The sequence below is a fragment of the Malaclemys terrapin genome, chromosome 9, assembly GCF_027887155.1.
Source record: "Malaclemys terrapin pileata isolate rMalTer1 chromosome 9, rMalTer1.hap1, whole genome shotgun sequence".
NCBI lineage: Eukaryota > Metazoa > Chordata > Testudines > Emydidae > Malaclemys > Malaclemys terrapin.
In genome coordinates, this window is record NC_071513.1 from 93,248,873 (window position 1) to 93,268,501 (window position 19,629).

At 39.6% G+C, this 19,629-nt stretch overlaps 1 protein-coding gene across 6 annotated transcripts in view; it reads left to right on the forward strand.

The window, feature by feature from the left end:
- NAALADL2 (N-acetylated alpha-linked acidic dipeptidase like 2) overlaps positions 1-19,629 on the forward strand; it is an 899,698-nt gene that overhangs the window by 639,946 nt on the left and 240,123 nt on the right. For all 6 annotated transcript variants that reach the window (XM_054039851.1, XM_054039853.1, XM_054039852.1 and 3 more), the window contains one exon: positions 10,154-10,297. In XM_054039851.1, the coding sequence (XP_053895826.1) occupies positions 10,154-10,297 (144 nt within the window). The remainder of the gene's footprint in view (positions 1-10,153; positions 10,298-19,629) is intronic.

Here is a 19,629-nt window from a genome sequence, read left to right on the forward strand (position 1 = left end):
CCCCCTGCCTTCACTAGCAAGACCAAGTACCAATTTTGCCCCAGACCCCTAAATGGCCCCCTCAGGTATTGAACTCATAACCCTGGGTTTAGTAGGCCAATGCTCAAACCACTGAGCCATCCCTCCTCCAATCCAAACTCCAATTCCTGTAGCCATGTGAATACACTAAATCCCTGCTTACAGACTCTCGGAGTTTTGGACCTTTTTTACAAAGACCAAAAAGTGGTGTTCTGCCTTCACTTACCAATAACGATAGTGGTAGGAAAACAAAATACTTCTGAGTTGACATACATTACTAGGCTCTTTATGTTGTGCTTATTTCATTAGGAGATGAATGAAAATAGTAGGGAGGTTGCTTGTGACTAGCTGTACTCCATTGTCGTCTGTTCCAGGGAGCGCTCCTTCCTAATGTTGTATTCTCCTATACCAGGGGCACATTTTCCCATGCATTATCAACTACTTAATCTATACCTCCCAGGACACCTTCCGCCTTTATTTTCTCCTTCCACCACTGTAAGGTAGTCTTCAAGTATGCACTCCATTCAAGTATGCCCACAGAATGGCCTTCCTCCTCTGATATACCTCACCCATTACATGCCTACTGCACGACATCCACTTCCATGGAACTCTCCATATTTGAGACATGGGTGGGGGGGACTGACATCCCCTCTGCTGGGCATACCTGACCAGGGAGAGAAACATGGATGGCCTCCAGATCTCTGTTTGTGGAGAAAATACGTGGTTTTCACAGAGCTTCTCCTCTCTAAAGGTGTAGAAAGGATCTAACAACCTTTCACACATTAATTGACCTCCTCTCCCACAACTGAACAGCGCAAGTTGTTTTCTTCCATCAGCATTAATACAGAGGGTGACAGGTTACTTCTTCATGTATGCAGAATCACATCAATATTAGAAGTAGTGCTTGCTGTGACAGAAAGTAAATAGTCGTCACTGAGGGTTTGAGAACAGGTGTTGCAGAGCAGAATTATTATGATTTATATCATAATAAAGTCCTTGTCTCTCCGAGAGGCCCTAATTTGGGTTTGGGATCCCATTATGCTAAGCACTGTACATACCTAATAATGACAGTCCATTCCTTTCTCAGCATACAACTAGAAACAACAGATGGATACAATGAAAATAGGGAGGCAGGGTGGGAGAAAGTCAAGGTAACTGAAACAATCATGATTAATACAATAAGCAGCAGGGGTGGCACACCAGTTGTTGATTCAATCAGAAAAAAATGGGGTGAATTTCTGTTGAAAGAGGACTTCTGTAAGTGCCAGAGATTCTCACCTACAGCGGGTACATTTTCATCAGGCTTAGTGCAAGATCAAGTGTTTGTCAGAGGGCGGTCAGATGCAATGCTAAGAATACACACATCTCTATCACCAAAGAAATGCACTAAACTAACTTCACTCAAGGGGATTAACAAGAGAGAACCTCTTACTCAACAAAACACACTTTATTCTGTCTTTTATGCCATAATTTAATTTTCGTAGTGTGCTGTAAAGTCCTGCTTGGGGTGTCTGTTCTCAACATAAAACTTTGTCAAATTTCCATTAAGCTTTAGGTGAAAATTTAATGAGGCATGCACTTCAGATATTTCAAACCGAATACCATTTTATTATTAATGCACCAAAAAGTCAACGATGTGAGTATGTACAATTATGGTTCAGTCACAGTTAATCTTTTTTCAACTATATTTTAGATCATTAAAATGGTATGTTAGGGTATAAAAGGGGAATTAGTTTACTGAATTTTGTCAATAACAGAATACATTTTGGGCCACATTTGTTTATTGACTTTCTTTTGTTTTATCTGATCCTTGTAGAGGGTGACTTTAATAAACAGAAATGACAACATATAGTAATACTGTCCTCCCTTTTTCTGTGCACTGGACCTGGATCAAAACAAACAACACAAAATAATTCCTGCACCACACACTCCTTTGTATTTAAAAAGAATCAGGAAATATTAAAGTAAGAAACTAGGAATAAAATAATATGCTGTGGTTAGGAGGGTAAAAAAAGTCCATCATCTTTCCCAGTCCCTCTTAGATTTTTTGCACTTCCCCCTCCCCCCTATGCTTCTTTATTCCAAGTGTGCTGAAAAGCAGTAGGATGGTGTGAATGATTATGCTTGCACCTGGATGCATAAAGAATTTAATGGAAGGTGCTGTAGAAATGTAATTATTATATTCTCACAATGGCAACTTTCCAATGACGTTATAGCACTTTACAAACTCTAATGAATTAAATTGCCCAACACCCCTGGAAAATAGAGAAGAATTGTTATCCCCATTTGACAGATATGGAAACTGAGGTACAAGGATGCTGTTATTTGTAAAAAGTGATACAGCAAGTCTAAACAACTAGGAAAAGAACCCACATTTGGATCATAATGGTGTAACAGGATTAAGTTCAATGGCCTGTGTTGTATGGAAGGTCAGAATAGATGATCTAATGATCTCTTCTGGCCTTAAAATCTTTACCTCAGGAATAAAGCAAATGATACAAATTATCGTTTGAGTTGATTTTTTTCTAGTCAAATTTTGATGTCGGTGGGAGTTTTGCTTGCCTAAAAGGCTTTAGGATTTGGATTCCATAAGATTTAGGGTTGAGCTTGCAAACTTTACTCATACTCAACCAGTTAGCTCCACTAAAGCAAGTAGTTAGTTTGCTAAATTCATGTGTGGACTGCAAATTGTTTTTAACACTGATTGGCTGCATGGACTATATATTCTGCTCTCTGTTGCAACAGTATAAATTCATCACAACTTCATAGGTTTCACTGGAGTTACTATGATTTGAGAGCAGAATATGGCCCAGCATCTGTAATCTTTGTCTTTAGTCATAGAATATCAGGGTTGGAAGGGACCTCAGGAAGTCATGTAGGCTAACCCCCTGCTCAGAGCAGGACCAATCCCCAGACAGATTTTTGCCCCAGCTCCCTAAATGGTCCCTTTAAGGATTGAACTCACAACCCTGGGTTTGGCAGGCCAATACTCAAACCACTGAGCTATCCCTCCTCTCCCTATAGATACACTCCCATGAGAAGGGTGGGATTTTCAAAGGTTTTACGGGCTCTAACTATCCAATTCCCATTGAAAGCCCATGAGATTTGGGCACCCAACTGCATTAGGCTCCTTTTAAAATCCTAGCCTGAGTACCTAACTCTTTTAAGACCCTTTGTAAATCCCATCCAGTACATGAAATTTCAAATTGGGGTGTAGCATTTGAGGTTAAAATTGTTTTCCTTTTCCTCTATTTTCAATAACTTCAGTGGTGGTCATTAGGTCTCATGAAGGGGCTTATAGATTAAGCACTATTAGAATAATTAGAATAATGTGCCAGGAATTTGCTATTGCCACATCATAATGAAGGGTGTTGTGAAAAGAAACTGAGTAGAACAGCATTTACAGATCCTTTCCTCAGTGTGCCTTTGTTGGCAAAGTAATTACAACGTTAGGATTGGATGTCAATTTATAAAGTTTGTATTTCTAGTATGTTGGTTGTCCTTCAGTGAGTTCATTTATTCAAACATCCCTTTCCCTTGTTCTTCATCGTTTATCAGATATGTCAGAATACTTCTGACATGAATATATTTAAATAGTTTATTTCCATTCACGTCATATTTAATTTGTAATTAATTGTGAGGTAGTAGTCCTTTTTGTTATTGCATGTGCCTTTGTTTCAGTTGCTTACTACTTGTACATTTAAGTAAACATGGATATCCTCAAGGTGGCATTTCTGTCCCTCATTTTCATTCTTGACCACTAAGTCACTCGTTGGCTCTAGGCACATAGATTTTAGGGCTAGAAGAAACCATTATGATCATCTAGTTTGACCTGTTGCATTGCACATGCCATAGAATTTCACACAGTGGTTCCTGCATCAATTACATCACTTCTGGTAGCACATATCTTTTAGAGAAAACATCCAATCTTGATTTAAAGACTTCTGGTGGACAATGTGTCACATCCTTAGTGGGTGAGGGAATATCTTTTATTGGACCAACTTCTGTTGGTTTTGATTTCCTGCATGAGCGCCCGGTAGGTTTCCTGGGTTTCTTTTTCTTCCAGCGTGTGGGAGCATGAGATGATTTCTTGTCTGAGGTGGTTCCTTCTGGTATATGTGAGGTGCAAGACCCCAGTGGCGGATCGGGTGCATAAGAGAACCTTGTAGTACTCTGTGGCTGTGAAGGCAGATGAGGGCTGCAGCAGGAGGGAGGTCCCTGGTTCTCTTGGATTCCCTTGCCACTGAGTCAGGATTTTCCTCCTCTCAAGTCTCGTGTGGTTACCGCCTGAGCACCTGTTTCCCCACATGAAAAGATTTCATGCACTGGCCTCTGCCAATGGGCTCATACCCATACAAAGCCCTGCAGCGATGGACGAGTGGTGGTGAAGACAGGCACAGTGATCTCTGGGAGTTTTCAGTCACAAATCTGAACAGAGGCAGCAGCCGTGTGATGGTCATCTTGTGCTTGGATGAAACAGAAGTGCATTTTGACAGCAGCAGCTGTGACAGACCAGGGCTTTTCAGGATCCTTTCTGCTCACCCCAAATGGGGAGGGGGCTAAAAAAGGTGCCCCAAACATAGGCTGTCTCTCACTTTTCCGACTAGATGGCTGCAGTCAGTGGTATCACTCAACAGTGCGGCCGAAATAAGAGATATAAGACAATGAATTTCTCCACCTGGAATGTCTGCACCCTTATGGACTCTCAGCACAGTGAATGTCCAGAAAGAAGAACTGCCACAATTGCCAGAGAATTGGCAAGACTCAACATTCACATTGCAGCCCTTAGTGAGACCCGCCGGGCCAATGGGGGTGGCTACACCTTCTTTTGGAAAGGAGAGAGATCTGTTCATGGGATTGGCTTTGCCATCAAAAATAAGATCGCCAATCAGCTTTTGGAGCTTCCCGTGGGGATCAACGAGCATCTCATAATTCTTCAGCTCAAGCTCAGCACACACCCAATATGCCACAGTCATATTTAGTTTGGAAAAGAGAAGACTGAGAGGGGACATGATAGCAGTTTTCAGGTATCTAAAAGGGTGTCATAAGGAGGAGGGAGAAAACTTGTTCACCTTAGCCTCTAAGGATAGAACAAGAAGCAATGGGCTTAAACTGCAACAAGGGAGGTTTAGGTTGGACATTAGGAAAAATTTCCTAACTGTCAGGGTGGTTAAACACTGGAATAAACTGCCTAGGGAGGTTGTGGAATCTCCATCTCTGGAGATATTTAAGAATAGGTTAGATAAATGTCTATCAGGGATGGTCTAGACAGTATTTGGTCCTGCCATGAGAGCAGGGGACTGGACTCGATGACCTCTCGAGGTCCCTTCCAGTCCTAGAATCTATGAACCCATGAATCAGTGCATACGCCCCAACACTCAATGATGAGGAAGTCAACAAAGAGCAGTTTTACAACGCTCTTGATGAAGTCTTCACTGCCACACCTAAGGCAGAGAAACTCATCTTCCTGGGAGATTTCAATGCCAGAGTCGGATGGGACTCCCAACTCTGGAGCAGCACAATAGGCAAAGAAGGAGTGGGAAATGTAAATCTCAGTGGTATTCTCCTCCTCAGCAAATGTGTGGAGCATGACCTGCTCATCACAAATACCATCTTTAGTCAGAGCAACAAATTTAAGACCACCTGGAAACATCCTCGGTCTAAACACTGGCACCTCCTTGACTATGTTATAATCAGAGCCTGAGATTACACCAACGGCCGTATAACATGAGCCATGAGAGGTACAGATCGCTGTTGGACAGACCACTGATTAAACAGATCATTCATGTACTTGCAGCTCGCTCCACCACACTGCAAACACCCAAAGACTAAGCGAAAGTGGTACAACATCAAAGCACTTCAAGACCAAGCCAGCTGCGAGACTTTCCAGCAACACTTGTCTGAGAAACTCTCTAACTTGCCTGATAATATAATTGACATTCAAGAGCACTGGAATCAACTTAAAAATGCTATTCACAGTCCATGTGCTGAAACTAGGACAGTGGAGGGCAACCCGCAGCCCGTCATGGGCCACAGGTTGCCCACCACTTCCATACGATATTCCACTCATCGGCACCAAAACTGATTTGATGAAAATAATGAGGAAATCCTACCATTAATTCAAAAGAAAAGAAATACATTCTGTACCTGGCAAAATGATTCCTCTAACCAATGAAAACATGAGGCTTATCACTTGCTCAAAGTCAAAGACTAAAGGAGGTTATGTGACATAAAAAAAAGTGTTGGCAAGAGAAAGGCCTCTGAGATCCAGGGTTTCGTAGACCAGGATCACATGAGAAGCTTCTTTCAAGTAACAAAAGCTATATATGGGCCAAGTTCCAAAGGCCCAAACCCCTTACGCTCCACCCTCCTCAAGGACAATGCAGCCATTAAACAACGCTGGAAGGAGCACTTCGAGAGCTTTCTAAACCACAGATCCACAGTCTCTGAAGACACCATCGAGTTCATTCCACAACACTCAGCAATGGAACACCTTGCTGATCCCCCATCTTCTGAAGAAGTCTGGCATACCATCACCCAGACAAAAAATCACAAGGCACCAGGCCCAGACGGCATCCCTGCTGAGATTATTAAAGCTGGTGGAACAATGCTCCAGCACAAACTTTGCCAACTCGTTGACAAAATCTGGACCTGCGAAGAAATTCCACCTGAATTTAAGAACACCAACATTGTTACAATATTCAAGAAAGGTGACAAATCTTTGTGCCGAAACTATAGAGGTATTGCCCTCTTCTCCATCATAGGGAAGATCCTTGCCCAGATCCTATTAAACTGCCTCCTTCCCCTGGCCGAGGAACTTCTCCCCAAATCACAGTGTGGCTTCAGGCCATCTCAGGCACAACGGACATGATCTTCATGGCACGAGAGATTCAGGAGAAGTGCAGAGAGCAAAACCAGGAACTATTCATGGCATTTATCGACCTAACCAAGGCCTTTGAGTCTATCAATCATGATGTCCTATGGAAAGTGTTTTGTAGGTTTGGCTGTTCACAGAAATTAATTTCCATCATCAGACTACTCTATGATGGGATGACTATCACCATTCTGTGCAACAGCTCAGAGACCGAACCATTCATCATTCGCACTGGTGTCAAGCAGGGCTGAATCTCCAACACTCTTCTCCATTTACCTTGCTGTGATCCTGATCCTGATCCTCATCGGTAACTGCCTTCCTGACAGAATCGGGATTGAGTATTGTATGGATGGCCAACTCCTCAATCTCCGACATCTCCAAACAAAATCTAAGTTCACAAGAATTGGCATCTGTGATCTTCAGTATGCAGATGCCTGTGTCATCCTCGCACACACAGAGGCCGACCTGCAAAGCTCCCTAAATCTTTTTGCAAATGCCTATCACAGCCTGGGTCTCTCTCTCAACATTGGGAAAATCAAGATACCAGCCCTTACCTGCACAAACTACTCTTTGTACTCTACTAATCACCATCAGTGGAAAACCCCTGGAAAACGTGGACCATTTTCCATACCTTGGCAGCCAACTCTCCCAAACAGCCAGCATTGACACAGAAATCAAATACAGATCTGCTATGTCAGCACATCCTTTGGAAGACTACTCAGAGGAGTCTTCAGTGATAGGGATCTGCAAACAGGCACCAAGATCTTGGTTTACACCTACCCTTCTCTATGGGTGTGAGACCTGGATAACCTACAGCTCAAGCTTCTGGAGTGGTTCCAGCAGCACTGCCTCAGGAGGATTCTCAGGATCATCTGGAAAGACCGACGTACTAACATCAGCATTCTCTCTGCAGCCAACATCAGCAGTGTAGAAGCACAGGTCATGAAACATCAACTCGACTGGGCTGGTCACTGTGTACGTGTGCCTGACACGCCTCCTGAAGCAACTGCTCTTCTCTCAGTTAAATCAGGGAAGAAGGGCTCATGGAGGGCAGTGGAAGCGCTTCAAGGACATACTTAAAAAACACCTTAAATAGGCATCAATCCAACAAACTGGGAGGACTCAGCGTGGAACAGAACACAGTGGTGACACACTGTACACCAAGCCACAACCCACTTTGAGGAGAACAGATGTTGATGTTGCACTATTTGTAAAGGCAAATTATGAAACCTTGGAAAGCCTCTGATATTTTCAGCACTGTCTGCAAAGGAAGGATACATGCAGATGTTTGTAGAATTTAATTCAATGCTAGTTCACTAACAGGATTTTTGTTAGTAATTTTGTAGAATTTAATTAGAGTGCATGTTATTGATTCTTGATGGGTCCAACACCTTGTGACTGCATTATGGAGATCACAGGGAATAGCCAGGTCTCTTTTGGTGTTGTAAAGCACTGCACAACCGCCTCAACCAGGCTGGATAAAACAGATACTTTTTTTTTTATCACCGAGTTTATTTTTAATCTTATCCAATATCTACCTTTATTCTGGATTTCCAGACTAGAAATAATGTGGTATGGGCAGGGATACAGCATATTTTGCTGGCTTTTCTAGCTTGCTATAGAACCAATTTCAGTGCAGGGGAGTTTGGAAATTGCATAACAGTGGATCCTAGTTGCTCTTAGAGGTGAGTTCCTTGCAGGATGTCTCCTGGTAATAGGCAAATCATTATCATTGAGCTGAAAGGCATTTTGGTGCATGGATTCTGAAAATTCTTCCAGGTTGTGGGGTTTAGCATATCCTAAGACCCCAATTAAACAAACATGATTTCACCTAGACTGTTTTTCAGGTCATCAGTCTTTTGTTCCAGGGCATGTTGAGAATCCTTTATTAAGTCAGGAGTTTTCCTCCTCAAGCATCTTGCGTTTGTCCCCTAGTGAAATAATCAGTTTTTCTGCTTCACTCACTCAACCTTTTTAATGTTAAATATTTTTTGTTTGTTCTCATAACAGTCATTTCCTCCTTTACTGCATCTATCTTTTTAGAGATTTTTCCTTTCCCATTACTTTCTCAAAAGGCTTGCATTATGGCTTCAAACGAGAGAGCTCAGGTTCCATCTTGTCTCGTGAATCAGTTCACCGCAACTGTTCCCCCCCTTCTGGGCTTCCAACCTCACAAAGTGTATTAGCTTTTGCTGTCATTTTGGGGGAGACTTTGAAAGTTGGCTTGAGCCTTTTGATATGGCCAGGCTTGTGCTACTGCTTCCCAAGTTCTTTGTAGCTGTATTTGCAGGATTTTGCTTTTATGTAAGCTTCCCCCCCTTGACATCTGCTCAGCATGAGTCCATAAGAAATCAGTCAGAAATCCCACAGCTGAACCTTCACCCCTACATTACAAAAACATACTTGAATTTAGAGGATAAATCCTGTTCACTTCAGTCAAATGAAACTCCCATTTGCGTCAATGAAATGAGCAGGATTTGGTCTTTAAAGAGAAAAGAATATATTTCTTATTTTTGTGCTTGGAGATATATGCATGTTGGCTCTCCTCACATCAAGAAGTCAGGATCTCTGAGTAGAACACTTATGAGGCTATTGTTCTGTGCAGTTCGGTCTATTTTGTATGTTTTATTTTCAGAATTCTTGTGAAAGCCTTACTCTGTATGGTAATGTAGGTCTTTTGCTCCTTGAGTAACACCAGTGCTATATGCTTCTATTTTTTGCGTCATTTAAAAATCTGTGCAAAGCTAAACAATCCAGTCAGTTTGGAACTGTGCTTGCATTTATCTATGCATCTGTTTGTTCTGGAATCCAGATGTCTGTTTTGCCATCTGATACTATTGTATCGTCTCATTCATTCCTTACTGAACAAAGGTAACCATAGAATCCCAATACTTCTTGTCTTTTTTTATTCCTTTTACTACATGCCACCCTGGTTTCATATCTGTACCACACAGACAATTTAATATGTGCCACAGGAGATTTTTTTAGGTGATTTACTTCTTTAGAAATTACTCCCCCAAATCCTATATTGTGAATTTGTAGTATACTTCACTGAAGAGCTTTACAATTCTTTCATTAATGTAAGTGCAGAATAACGGCTGCTAATCTAAATCCAACTTTTCATTGTAGGGGTGAGTCTGCTATATCATAAACTGTGTACTGGCTTTGTCTATTTTAAGACCTATGCAGACTCTGGAAATATTTTCCTTTTTAATTTTTCATTTACTAAATTGCTGTTTGCTCTCTTTTATTCATTTTCAGATGGAAACTACAGACAGAACCGATCGAACCTTACATCACTGTTAGTGCAACCCATATCTGCACTGCTAGTCAAAAGACTTGTTTCTTTACCTGAGGACAGAAGCAAAAGTGATGGGTGTATCCCTCTCAAACTGGCTATGACAGGTGATGAAGGTTTCTGTTCATTATGGAATGGTCCTGAAGCACTTCAAATACATTCTGGGTAATTGGGTATAATTGAGGGTTTGTCTGATTGCAGGTATGTTCTGCTAGCAGCCTTTTAAGAACAGGCTATGAAAAAGCCCATAAATTACACTCTAAAGATCTGCTAAGTTGAGGCTGAATGAAAACAAAATGCTGTGAAGTACTATAAAAGAGCCATTTTTAAAATAAGGCATTTTTTGCATTAGCTTCAGAAACCACATTCACATTGCTTCCAAGTTTCAGCTTCAGCAAACATTGCATCTGCCAAGATTCAGTTTATATAAGTCACATTTCAGGAGTATGAAGTGTCTTAGTACAAGGCATTAAACTCTAATTCCTGCTATTGACTAGAAAATCCCTCTGACTTTATGCATCATCACCCTGGAGATGTTGCTAGTGATGCAGGGCAGTTTGTTTGGCTTTGTTGGAGCATTTAAACTACCATATTAATGCGATGGGTTGTGTCTTATGTCTGCCTCCAGCACATACGTAGTATTTCTAAATGGTGATCCATCTTTCATATTATTCAGTTTGTATCTGTTTGCTAGAAAATAAACATCAGTAATGTGTATTTGTGTCCATATCTCTGGGGCCTTTTCCATATGTTTCACCTGGAGATGGCTGCATTCTGACATCAAAAACAGTAGAAAGCAATGTGTTGAGTAGGGCTGGGAGAAAAGGGAGAATGCATTCAGAATGCCTCTACAAAGACCATACCCATGCAGATTATTACCTTAACAAACTGATAACTGATTTGAGAAAAATAGTAAATTATAGTCTGCTAGAAAAGATACTGCATAGAGATTAAATGAAGGAATAAGAATAGAGAATCTTCCAGGAGAGCTGCATGTTTCAAACAGAAATACTCCCTTGATTTTTATTTTGTTTGCTTATCTTTTATAAGAGGAAAAATACAGTGGGGCCACGCATTGTATTGTCTCATCTATTTAACCCAGTCCATTCGCAGTATTGTTTGTATATTTAGGTGTGGTGGCCATTGTAAGTAATGGGTTCTATTAAAGTATTGGTTACTGAAACCTCAAATAGTAAATGCCAACTGAGTTGATTAAATCAGGTTGCCTGACCAAAGAAAACAACAGCACATTGAAGAGACGCAATTACTGACCCACTCTGGGGCCACAAGGCTACTACTGGGCCAAGGTGGTTCAAAGTACAGATTTCTTATATTCCCCCCTTTATTTATTTCATTTTACAGTTTGTGGCTAAATGTGTAACTTATTATTGTCCTATTACTATCAAATGACTACTTTGTGATTAATTGTCTAGACAGTTACATTTAACACACACCAATTTTCCAGTGTATAAAAGATCACAACAATTTTGACCAACAAAGACAATAACATTTGTTAATTAATCACTTATTTTTCCCCTTTGCAGTTGGAACATTTTATGCTTTTGAAAGACTTACTCCTTTCTCATAGTTTTTCTTATACTCTTATAACTTGGTATTCAAGTAGTTAGCGCTGATTACAAGCATATATGTTTAAGTGACTGCAAAAATAAGTCATGACCTTTAGATATATTTTTCACTCTATAAGCAATGTAAAATTTGCTTGCTATCATTTTTTATTATTTTTCTTAGCCTAATTTTGCAAATCTTCATGATAATTTTGATTAACAATTTTTTAACCTAACTTAGAGCTTTTAGGTCTATGTGTTAACACCATCCTTTAAAAAGGCATTGCCAATTTTCTTTGTAAATAAATAACATTAACATAGTATTTCCTACTCTATCTATAGGTGATAAAACAATTACTATAGTAAAAAGCAAATTTTAAATGCATTTTTAGGGGCAACTATTGCCCAGTGTGTGTGTGTGGTTGTATCAGTTGTTTACCACTTTTAGAAAGTTATTGTGGAATAAGGATATAATAAAACAAGAACATAAAAAGGTTGGTTAAGTTTATGACCACTCTTAGCATTTGTACTTATACGTACTAAGAATGAAGACAGTGAGACCTTATGCTTCTGGACATAAAGTGATTATTGCTGAGGTCAGGAAGGAATATTTTCCTCTATGCAGACTTGACTAGGTGGTTTTTATAGAAGGACTTCGTCTTTCCCAAAGGCATCGAGGGTGGGGGAAGTGCCAGAGGCAGTGTAACAAAATGTAAGGCAATGTGATCAGCAAGTGGAGAAGTAGTTAAAGAACTTTCTCTTCGGAAGGGAGAAGTGCCTGTCCATTCCAGATGAGATGTGTGTGAGCTCTCTAGCTTAGAGGGAACACTAACAGCTGAGCTGCCTTCAGGAAGCAAGCAAGCCTTAAAAGTGTGTGTTTGGGCTGGGCAACCTTTGTTCTAGAGAGGGACAGGATCTGCCCTGCTTCCAGCTCTACAAGACCTCTGCTTGCAGGGTCCAGGGCAGAATCATCCTAAGGATAGGGACTCAGCTTTATTTGCCTGGCAGCCTCCGGATTGGGTGGTTGATTGTTTATTTCAGTTTGTTTTATTTTACTGGGACACCAGGAGTTGCATGTTTTCTGGGAGTAAAGGGCTTGTCAGACTCTATGCCTAGGAAAAACCTGGCCATAGTTCATCTTAGCCTGGACTGGAAGGAACAGCTTATGTCTGATTCCAAATAGAAAATACCTTGACTAAAGTTATTGTCAAGTTATCAAGGTGGAGCATTCTTGGATTTTAAATAAGAGAGTCTGTAATAGCAACTTCACATAAAGCTAAAGAATGTGTCATGCTTTCATGTAGTGGACACACAGTCCTCAAGACCCTATGATCCTTGCTGAGGATTTGTTGGAATGGACCAAAGATTTGAGCTGGTATATATCTATGTCCTATTTAACCTATTTTAAAATTTTGCCTGCTGAGCAGAATGATACATATTAGAAGGCTGATACTTCAGACTCCCAGTTGATTCTAAGAAAGCATAAGAAATATTTCACTTCTGATGTAGAACTCATCACTTAGATGTCAGAAGAGATGAATGAGCAATTCAGATAACTGGGTGGCTTAAAATTTGTTAGGATAAAATACTCATTCTCTTGTCAGTATGTTTCAAAAAGCTGTAAACATCAGTAATGATTAAGCATTTATATAGAGTTTTCTTATGTTGCTTCCTCTTCCCCACAGCCCAGCAGTTTTCAAGTGATGTAATGTGACAAAGGGGTTGGGAGGATCAGGAAGGAAACATCTCAGGCACACTAAATAGTTACAACCTATGAAATAAACTGTAGGGATAAAAGTTTGCCCTATATTTTGTTTTGCTTTTTGTTTACTGCAGTACAACCTCATTAATCCAGACATTTTATAACCCCTCCCCCCCCAGAATAAAGTAAAAATAAAAATGTTGTGGTCTCTCCCTGCATCTTAGCAAAGATTTAAGAGCAGTGTACTGTAGTGAGGTCTCAATACTATGGATCTTATTTTACAGAATATATTATGGCATATTTACTAGAATGTTATAAAGTATTATCATAAAACTAAAATACACTTATCAACATAAACAAAGTACATTTTGTGTTGCAGAAACCTTTCTTTGTTATTGTTCGTTCACTTACTTACCAATTCATGAATTTCAGCCATTTAAATTGGATCTCTGAGTTATTAGTGCCTATTAGTGAGTTTCTGATGTACTTTTATCTGTGAAGGTATCTCGCACGTGAAATATTCTGAATCTGAGCAATTCTGTATTTTACAGCTGTAGCTACAAGGAACATTCTAATCACTTAATAGCACTATTTTTTGGATGTTTAGTGATGAAAGTGGGTTAATAGTCAAGCCTTACAAGCATTTGAGATCTGTATTTAAAATTTTGCCTTGGGGCATAAGTGAAAATGAGATTTGTGGAGTTGTGTTAATGCAGGATGCTGGATGCACACCACAAAATTGCTATGTTAATTTGGCTCCGTTTGGTATATTTCACAGCCTCTGTTCAAGGTTATTCTAGGGAGGTTGAATCAAGAATTTGACTTTTACAATGAAAGAGCTCTGTGGGGAGGTTTGCATTTAGCAGAACTTCACTTTGCTTGGTTACTGGTGTTAGTTCTTTACCATCCTGAGCATCAAATCCACAGATGTGGTAAGCTGCCTTTCTCACATGCTAAATGCATTTGGACTACTTTGATCTATTTAATGGCAGTCTGGATTTACTGTTAGAAAAATGCTTGTGTGGTTTGTTCTCATAAAAGATACAAATTGTTGAAAAGATTCATCTTCTTGCTTTTAGCAGCTACGGTACAGGTTCTGACTCTAGTAGTCACAGCCCTAACATTATATTACTGTAAGTAGGATGTAAGTCTTTTTTTGGTTGTTGTTTCTAAAAATGTATTCATCACAGGTGTCTCTGGGCATGTGTACGGGTCTTAAAAGCAAGACAAAATTCATTAATGTTACCTCAAAACACTCCAGCAAGAGGAAGAGAGATTTAACTTCTATGCTATGCCAACACTCCCCTATTCTTTGGTGAACTTCTTGATGTGTTTAATACGGAGAACATCAGCCCATACACCTTGTACTGTAGCTTTATTATGGACCCTTTTGCCACTGAAGTTATAAATAATGTTTAAATTGTGGATGCTTCCATCATTACCCCAAAACATGTGCTGCTTTTTTTTTTTTTTTAATTTGATGGTAACTGGAGAAAATTTGCTCTGTTCTCCTGCAGAGCAGTAATAAATCCAGGATGTTATGACCATGTATCACTATATTTCCTCCAAGGCCTGCTCTACAGAGATTTTGTACCACTTTAACTTTGGTTAGAGGGATTGATTTTTTACTGAAATAGTTAAATTGGCACAGCCCCTATCTGATGCAGTTATACTGGCATTAAGGCCTTGTATCTTTATAGCTCATTCCCCTAAATTTACTGGAATAAACTGTAATGGGATAAGCACTGTTATAGCAGTATAACTCTGTCCACATGAATAAGTGGGGAGTGAGGAGGGGTATATTTCTTAACTATACCAGTTAAAACTTCAGGCTTTTTGTGTGTAGACAGAGCCTCAAGAATCTTTACATGCTTTAAAAACATTGACTTAATAAACTTCATAACATCCCTTGCATCGAGGTAGACTTGTTTATATCCATTTTTACAGAATGGTAAGCAAAAGCACTGATAGATTAAGGAACTTGAACAAGACCAAATGGTGTGTTAATAAGAGAACCAAGAATAGAAAGATTTCTAGTGCCGTGTTATAACACTAACACATACTCAGGCCAAAATGTTTGTAGTCTGGGTAGAACCACTTCATGTTTTATAACCACTCTTATCTCTACAAAATGTAATTACTGATCATTACTGAATCTCCTTAATTACTGTAATACAAAACTGTATGATAGTCTGCAAGCAGATCACACCAACCGTTGGCAAATAGGGAGAAGTAAAACATACCTATAACTGAAAATGACTGAATGCAACCAAAGAGGGTTTGTGGCATATTTTTAAAAGAAATTATTAAAAATATGTTTTTAAAAATTGAACCCTGTTTCATCTTAGCTTCACACAATTCCACATGCCAAATGGTCATTGTGTTGTGATTTACATTCAGACCTCATTTGTGAAATCTGAATCATGAATCACATAATCCTTTAGTCCCAGCATCATATGACATTGGTCCAAGGCAAACAACTTTCTCTGCCAGGCATTGCAGTAGTGCAAACCAAGCCTGTCTTCAATTCATTGGGAAAAAGGGCATAAAAAGATAAAGGTTATATCCTCTCAGTCAGCAGTAGAATGGAGCACTGTGATACTGTTGTATGTGTTTCTTCTTCAGAGCTTGCTGAAAGAACCTCATTTAATAATGTTGACCGTGCCATCAGTCAGTTATATCAATATGCGAACAACCTTGTCATTTCTTGACATAGTACATAATCATTATGTTATAAATCCAGAAGAACAAATGGAGGAAAATGCCACAAGGGAGCTCTGTGATGTATGTTACCATGTCTAGATGGCACAAGTATACTTATGTGTTGCTGCCCTGTGACTATTTGAAATGGAAGCCTTATTATTTCATAGAAATGTATAGAAAGAAGTAATCTTAAACTATATGCTGCTAATACTCATTCTTAATCATCATATGTTACAGCATTTTCTTGTAGTATATCTTTCTTTCTATTCTTTCTCAAAGATCATCCTTGAAGGCTTCGTAGTTATAAGAGACCAAGACATATTAGTTGTATTCTCTCCCTCCACTCCAAAAAAGCTTTCATTGTTGAGTTTTTATCCCAAAAGAGGAGAATACTTATTCTTCTGGGTAATTCTTAGAGGTTGATAGGTCACAAAACAGCAGCCTGGGCCTCTCAGAAAAAATAACATCTTTACTTCTGCCAAATAGAGTAGGATATGGCAAGATTTATCTATGTAATATGGATTGGTTTGAAGTTGTCTCAGATATTCAGTGTGACACATCTGCTCCATACCAGATCAGGTCTGCCCTCTTTAGAGCCAATTTTAAGTATTGAGTTCCAGACATTCTTTACACTCAGAAACCTTTTGTATAAATAGTTGTATTGCTGATCTCTTTAGTCTAGGTCTACAGGGTTCAATCAAGTAGTGAAAAAATTAATTATGAAAGTCTTTAGACCAAGCCAGGTATTATGAATATACATGTTACTAGAAGAATGGTTTTGATATTGGACAATATTAGTTTGCTAATCAATCAAATACTACTGCGAAAATAATTAGGGATGTTTCAGATTTGAATTTAGATGATCAGTCACTTGCATGAGTAAAGAGAGTGAAAGGAAGCTTTTTATTGCAGGAACCTCAATTCATCTCTTCTTCTATGTCAAATATGTTTACAGTATACTTAGCATTTTGTATATACTGTAGCCCGTTTGGTCTCCTGTACCATGGTAGTGCATGAACTTCCTTAATGCAGTGTTGTAAACTCTCATAACCTTAAGTCTTGCAATATTTGACATTTGTCTTAAAACCCCACCTCCAGGAGACATGTAATTTTGTGAGAATCTCAGCTTTCATTTTTAAGCAAAAATAAGTTTTTAGCCTTTGTGGCTGTGGAACTTGAAAATGTGGGCCCAAATGGCTCTGAAAGCTAAAGACAAATTAAAAATACCCTAAATGTATTCACATTATATTTTGGAGCCTGACTGGGGATTTTTGAATGCCTGGGGTTAGCAGTGTTGCAAATATAATGTGGGGCAAAATATCCTGATAGAACTCGGTGTTCTTTGAAATCCCATAACATTACATACAGCATCATACTTGGCTTTATTTTTAAGTTTCATTTTAATTGTGATTTAAAATGGTCATCTTGTTATCATAGCATCATAGAATCATAATGTTAGAAGGGACCGCAAGGGTCACCTTATCTAACCCCCTGCCACGATGCAGTATTCATTGTGTCTCAACCATCCAAGACAGATGGCTATCCAGCACCTTTTGAAAAGTGAAGAAGCTTCCACAGCCTCCCAAGGCAGTCTGTTCCATTGTCCTACTGTTCTTACAGTTAGATTAAGTCTCAGGAAAAACTTTCTAGATCTGCCATGCTATGAACCCATTGCCTCTTGTCCTGCTCTCTGTGGCAAAAGAGAATAACTTTTCTCCATCTTTTTTATGACAGCCTTTCAATTAGCTATAGACTGCTATCATATACCCCCTTAATCTCCTCTTTTCCAAACTAAACATACTCAGTTCCTTCAGCCTTTGCTCATATGGCTTGCATTCCTCCCTTTGATCATCTTTGTTGCTTGCCTCTGGATCCTTTCCAGTTTATGTACATCCTTTCTATACACTGGTGACCAAAACTGGACATAGAACTCCAGCTGAGGTCTAACCAGCCCCAAGTAGAGTCGTACTATCACCTCCCGTGACTTGCATGCTATGCCTCTGTTAATGCAACTTTGCTTTTTTTGCAACCGCACTGCATTGCTAACTCATGTTGAGGTTATGATGCACCACAACTCCCAGGTCCTTTTGAGCAGTGCTGCATCCAAGCCAGTTTTCCCCCATTCTGTATTTGTGCATTTGGTTTTTCTTCCCTAAGTGTAGCACTTTGTTTGTCCTTGTTGAATTTCATTTTGTTGTCTATAGTCCAGTTCCCCAATTTATCAAGATCCCTCTGAAATTTAGCTCTATCCCCCCAAATATTGTTAACCTCCCCTAGCTTTGTGCCATCTGCAAACTTGATCAGTGTGCTCGCTATACCTACATCCAGGTCATTAATGAAGACGTTAAACAATACCAGACCCAGAACAGATCCCTGTGGAACCCCACTTGAGACCTCCCTCCAGTCCGACATCATTCCATTAATAGTAACTCTTTGTTTGTGGTTGTTTAACCAATTATGTATCCACTTAATGGCAGGGGTGCTGGAACAATGTTAATAGTGGGGGTAAAGAGAGCCATTGAGCCAAACTGTATACCCATATATGATGAGAATCATTTCACATCCCCTGCACCACTAGTTCCAGCACCTATGCTTAATGGTAGTTCTGTTGAGCCTGCATTTCTCCAGCTTACTTATCATAATATCATGTGGGGCTGTGTCAAAAGCCTGTCTGAAATCCAGGTATAGTATATCCACTGCATTCCTCCTATCCACCAAATCAATTATCCTGTCAAAGAAGGAAATCACTGGTTTGGCATGATTGTTCTTGATAAATCCATGTTGGCTGCTAGTGATTACCCCTTCATCTTCCAGGTATTCGCAAATTGAATGTTATATACATTGCTGTAGTTAGTAGCTTCCCGGGTATCGAAGTCAGGCAGACTGGTCTGGAGTTCCCCAGCTCCTCCTTTTCAAAGATGGACACTGTTAGCCCTTCTCCAGCCTTCTAGGACTGTCATCTTGTCTTTCAAATTTCTGTGAGTCAGGGAAAAATTCAGGCACAGCTCCCATTGACTCCAGTAGGAGTAGTGTATTCATCAGAGACTGAATTACATCTTTAAACCCTGATTCTGCTAGTTATTCCACACGAGTGGACTCCTGCAACACAGCAGAGTAATCTGCAAAATTTTACAGTCTGAGGCTCCATTTCTGCATGTGCTCAACTTTACTCAGATCTTCATATGCCTAAACTTCAATGTGTGTGTTAACGGAGTCTTATTAGTATATTTGGAGAAGAATTTTGCCAGAAGGAGCTCAATTTTCAAACCTTAATACCTTAAGAAAATTTCCAAATCCCACACTAAAACTGGTACCAGATTTTTAAAGGTATTTAGTCACATAGTCGTATTTTCAGAAGCATCTGGGTACCTAACTCCCATTGAAATCGATGAGTTTTAGGTGTCTAGGTGCATTTTAAAATCCCACTAAGTGCCTAAATGACAAATAAAACTGACATTTTTGTGCCTAA